The sequence below is a fragment of the Arachis hypogaea genome, chromosome 19, assembly GCF_003086295.3.
Source record: "Arachis hypogaea cultivar Tifrunner chromosome 19, arahy.Tifrunner.gnm2.J5K5, whole genome shotgun sequence".
In the NCBI taxonomy this organism is placed as follows: Eukaryota; Viridiplantae; Streptophyta; class Magnoliopsida; order Fabales; family Fabaceae; genus Arachis; species Arachis hypogaea.
Genome location: NC_092054.1, coordinates 143,308,626 through 143,312,646, shown reverse-complemented (window position 1 = coordinate 143,312,646; position 4,021 = coordinate 143,308,626). Strand labels below are relative to the sequence as shown.

General features: G+C 49.9%; 1 protein-coding gene across 1 annotated transcript; it reads right to left on the bottom strand.

The window, feature by feature from the left end:
* Positions 1 to 1,707: 1,707 nt before the first annotated feature.
* Positions 1,708 to 3,446, bottom strand: LOC140182387 (uncharacterized). The gene is made up of 3 exons (XM_072228575.1): positions 3,192 to 3,446; positions 2,559 to 3,074; positions 1,708 to 2,313 (listed from the first exon to the last, which is right to left on the bottom strand). Exons 1-3 carry the CDS (start codon positions 3,444 to 3,446, stop codon positions 1,708 to 1,710), a joined length of 1,377 nt encoding a protein of 458 aa, XP_072084676.1.
* Between the last annotated feature and the right edge of the window lie 575 nt (positions 3,447 to 4,021).

Here is a 4,021-nt window from a genome sequence, read left to right as displayed (position 1 = left end):
TACGAACTCAACTTCCATTCCCCCCGTGTTGCCGATTTGATTTGGTTCTACAAATCAATGTTCACCCAAGTGGGGGTTCGTATTCCCTTTTCTTCTTTTCAAATGGCGCTCCTTAACCAGATCTCCGTGGTACCGTCGCAACTGCATACGAACAGTTGGGCTTCCATCCGTTGTTTCGAGATGGTATATGAATATTTAGAGTTGCCCGTGTCCTTCGATGTTTTCCTTTATTTCTTCAACCTTACGAATCCTTCCAAAGAAGGGAAAGCGAGGAAAGGGTTCATGTCCTTTCAATCTGCCCAGGGTCGGAGGATTTTTGGTTTGTTCGAGGATTCTTACCATGGGTATAAGGTCAAGTATTTTAAGGTGCGTCCAGCCAAAGGTCGCCACCCTTTCTGGCTGTCGTTAGAAGGGGAACACCTCATCCCGACATATTGGAGTTTCAGGGCGGGGTCTAATACCTTTATTAAGGTGACTTACAAGGGGATGTCCGCTGTGGACAAAAAGATTGCCGACGTGTTGTTGGCCGTTTTCGGGAGAAACCATGTAAATCCCCACCTTCTGATGGGTGACCGGGAGGTCATCAGAAGTTATATTTGTGAGTAGCTCTAACTTGTATTCCTTGCATTACTGTTGCTTTGATTGGTTATGCCAATTTAACGACTAAGTCATTTATTTATTTATTGCAGTGGGAATGTCTGCCGAGGTGACAGACCTTGAGAGTCTGTTCAAGACTTTTTTGGAGGAAAACGATGAAGAGAAGGCTGACAGGAAGTCGGAGGCCCCTCCCGAGAATAAGGATGATCAGGCCGTGCCTTCACCTTGTGACATCGAGATATCGGACAAAAATTCTGATGGGGCGTGCGTCTCTCCTATTCATGAGGAGGCGGCCGGTACTGGGGATTCGACCTCTGCCCGACAAGTCGAGGAGGATGACTTGAAGGTTATCCCCAATCCTAAGAGGCAGAAGTCATCCTCCAGCCCTGAAGGAGTCCTTACCGTGATGGAGAGGAACTTCGACGCCGGGACCTTCATAGACTCCTAGCTGCTTCCCAGCACGGAGGAACACTTCCATGGCTCCGATCTTGCAGGGCAGGCAAAATGGATGTACCGTACCCTTCTCCGCGGTGCTGCCATAGCTCGGAAGGCCGAGTTTGAGCTGTCAGGGATGCAGTCGCTGCATAGGAAGCTCGAGTTTGCTGCTAAGGCCAATAATCAATTCAAGACTCAAGTTGAAATACTTCAAGAGCAGCTGTCCAAGGCGGAGGAGAAGCTTAAGGCTGCCGAGGAGAAGGCCGCGTCTACCGAGGAAAAATTGAAGACTTCTGATGCTACCGTTCTGTTAGTATTGGCTTGTCGTTCGTGTTTGTTTACCGTTGTTGGTAACTTGACGAAGCCAGGTCATGGCTTCGCCATCGCTATAGCTGTTTGTTACGGTGTTAACTTGGTCGGTTTCCGGGGTGATCAGTCCCGGGTTACCGCGCCGTCATCCCGTTTAACATGTATTAGAAATTTGGGGTTAAATTAAACAAGTGAACATTGGTCGACAGTTGAACAAGTCTATTGCAATGATAAGTACTTAACAAAGTAAATTATCTGGAACCCGGCAAATCGCCTACTCGGCGTGTTTGGGCTAAGAATAAAATCTTCTTAAGTTACCTGCATTCCAGGTTCTCGGGACTTCTTTGCCATCGAGCCTCTCCAACTTTAGGCACCCTTGCCAATCACTTCTTTGACTCGGTAGGGGCCTTTCCAGTTTGTCGCCAGCTTGCCTTCCCTTGGAGTCGGTGGCCCGATGTTGTTGCGCTGCAGGACTAGGTCGTTTTGTTCAAATTCTCTCCTGAGTACTTTGGCGTTGTAGCGCAGGGCCATCCTTTGCTTTAGTGCTACCCCTGACAAATGGGCCATCTCCCTAACCTCATCTACTAGGTCCTTTTCTACGGCTTCCTCCACTCCCTGCAGAAGTAATCGTGGGCTCGGCTCGCCAACCTCCACGGGTATCATAGCATCTACCCCGTACGTCAAGCGGAAAGGAGTTTCTCCTGTGGACGATTGCTTGGTCGTTTGGTAAGACCAGAGAACTGAGGCTAGTTCATCGGCCCATGCGCCCTTTTTATTGTCAAGCCGCTTTTTGAGGCCTAGTAAGATGACCTTGTTTGCGGCCTCAACTTGGCCGTTCGTCTGGGGATGCTCTACGGATGAGAATTTTTGCTTTATGCCCAAACCGGCGAGGAACTCCACAAACTTCTTGTCAGTGAACTGCGTCTCGTTATCAGAGATAATGACTTCTGGGATACCGAATCGGGTTATCACCTGTCTCCACATAAAATTTTGACAATTGGATGAGGATATACTGGCCAGTGGCTCGGCCTCTATCCACTTGGTGTAGTAGTCGATAGCAACAATGAGATACTTGACTTGCCCCGGACCAATCGGGAAAGGCCCCAAGAGGTCGATTCCCACTGTGAGAAAGGTCGGGAGGACGTTAACAGGCTCAGCTCGGAAGCCGGCGCCTTATGGAAGTTGGCATTTTCCTGGCACTTGACACATTTTCTTACGAATTCTTTGGAGTCCCTCATCATTGATGGCCAGTAATAACCGGCTCTGACGAGCTTTCTTGCTAGGGATTTGCCCCTAATGTGATGTCCACAGCACCCCTCGTGGATCTCTCTAAGCACATAGTCCGTTTGGTCGGGGTGTAGGCACTTCAACAAAGGTTGACTGAGTCCCTTTCTAAACAGCTGCCCTTGTATGGTCGCGTATTTGGCCGCCTCCCTTCTCAACGCTTTGACCATCTTCTGGTCATCAGGGAGCTTGCCGTTTTCTAAGAAATCGGTTATCGGGTCCATCCAGGAGGGATTTGTCTTCGTCAAATGGAGGGCGACTGCTGGTTCCTTTACCAAGCCCTGGATCAGAGACCAATTGCCCGCCCCTGGTTTTGTGCTCGCTAACTTGGACAGGAGGTCCGCCCGTGTGTTCCTTTCTCTCGAAACGTGTTGGATCGCGACCTCCTCAAATTGTTTGCTCAACTCTTTGACCCTCTCTAGATACTTCTGTAACAGGGAGTCTCTAGCCTGGTAGGTCCCATTGACTTGTGAAGTAACGACCTGTGAGTCGCTGCATACTTCTAGCCTGGTGGCACCGACTTACCATGCTAAGATTAAGCCGCCCAGAAGGGCCTCATACTCTACTTGATTGTTTGATACTGGGAACTTGAACTTGATCGACTGTTCATATATGACTCCAGCGGGGCTCTCTAGGATGATCCTGGCACCTCCGGACGTCTGGTTGGAGGCCCCGTCTACGTGGAGCCTCCACCGTATGCCCGTTGCCTCAGCTGGGTCCTCTGATACTTCTACCAAGAAATCGGCCATGGCCTGTGCCTTAATCGCATGCCTGGGCTCATATTGCAAGTCGTATTGGGACAACTCGATGGCCCAAGTCATCATTCTTCCCGCCAGGTCGGGTTTCTGGAGTATCTGGCGGATTCCCTGATCCGTCCTCACGACTACCTGATGACCTTGGAAGTACTGTCGTAATCTATGGGAAGAGGTTAGGAGAGCAAGTGCCAACTTCTCTAATTTGCTGTATCTCAACTCTGCCCCTTGCAGTGCTTTACTCACGAAGTAGATTGGTTGCTAAACCTTCCCTTCCTCCCGTACCAAAACCGCTGCCATCGCTTCATCCGTTATGGCTAGATACAGGTAGAGCGGTTCTCCGACCTTGGGCTTTCCGATGACAGGTGGTGTTGCGAGGATCTCTTTGAAATGCTTAAATGCTTCCTCACACGCCGGGGTCCATTCAAACGCTATCCCCTTTTTCATAAGGTTGAAAAATGGTAGCGCCCTAGCAGCCGATGCTCCGAGGAAACGGGATAGGGCGGTGAGTCTTCCTGACAATCTCTGAACATCCTTGACACAGCCCGGGCTCTTCATTTGGAGTATTGCTTGACACTTTTCAGGGTTGGCCTCCACCCCTCTTTGGGTTATCATAAACCCTAGGAACTTTCCTGCTTCCATGG

Coding starts and splice junctions, on each gene's coding strand:
- LOC140182387 (XM_072228575.1), bottom strand. CDS start 3,446: ATGACTTGGGCCATCGAGTTGTCCCAATACGACTTGCAATATGAGCCC. Junction 3,075..3,191: donor TCCCAGTATCAAACAATCAA/GTAGAGTATGAG, acceptor GGGACCTACCAG/GCTAGAGACTCCCTGTTACA. Junction 2,314..2,558: donor TGAGGGACTCCAAAGAATTC/GTAAGAAAATGT, acceptor ATGTGGAGACAG/GTGATAACCCGATTCGGTAT.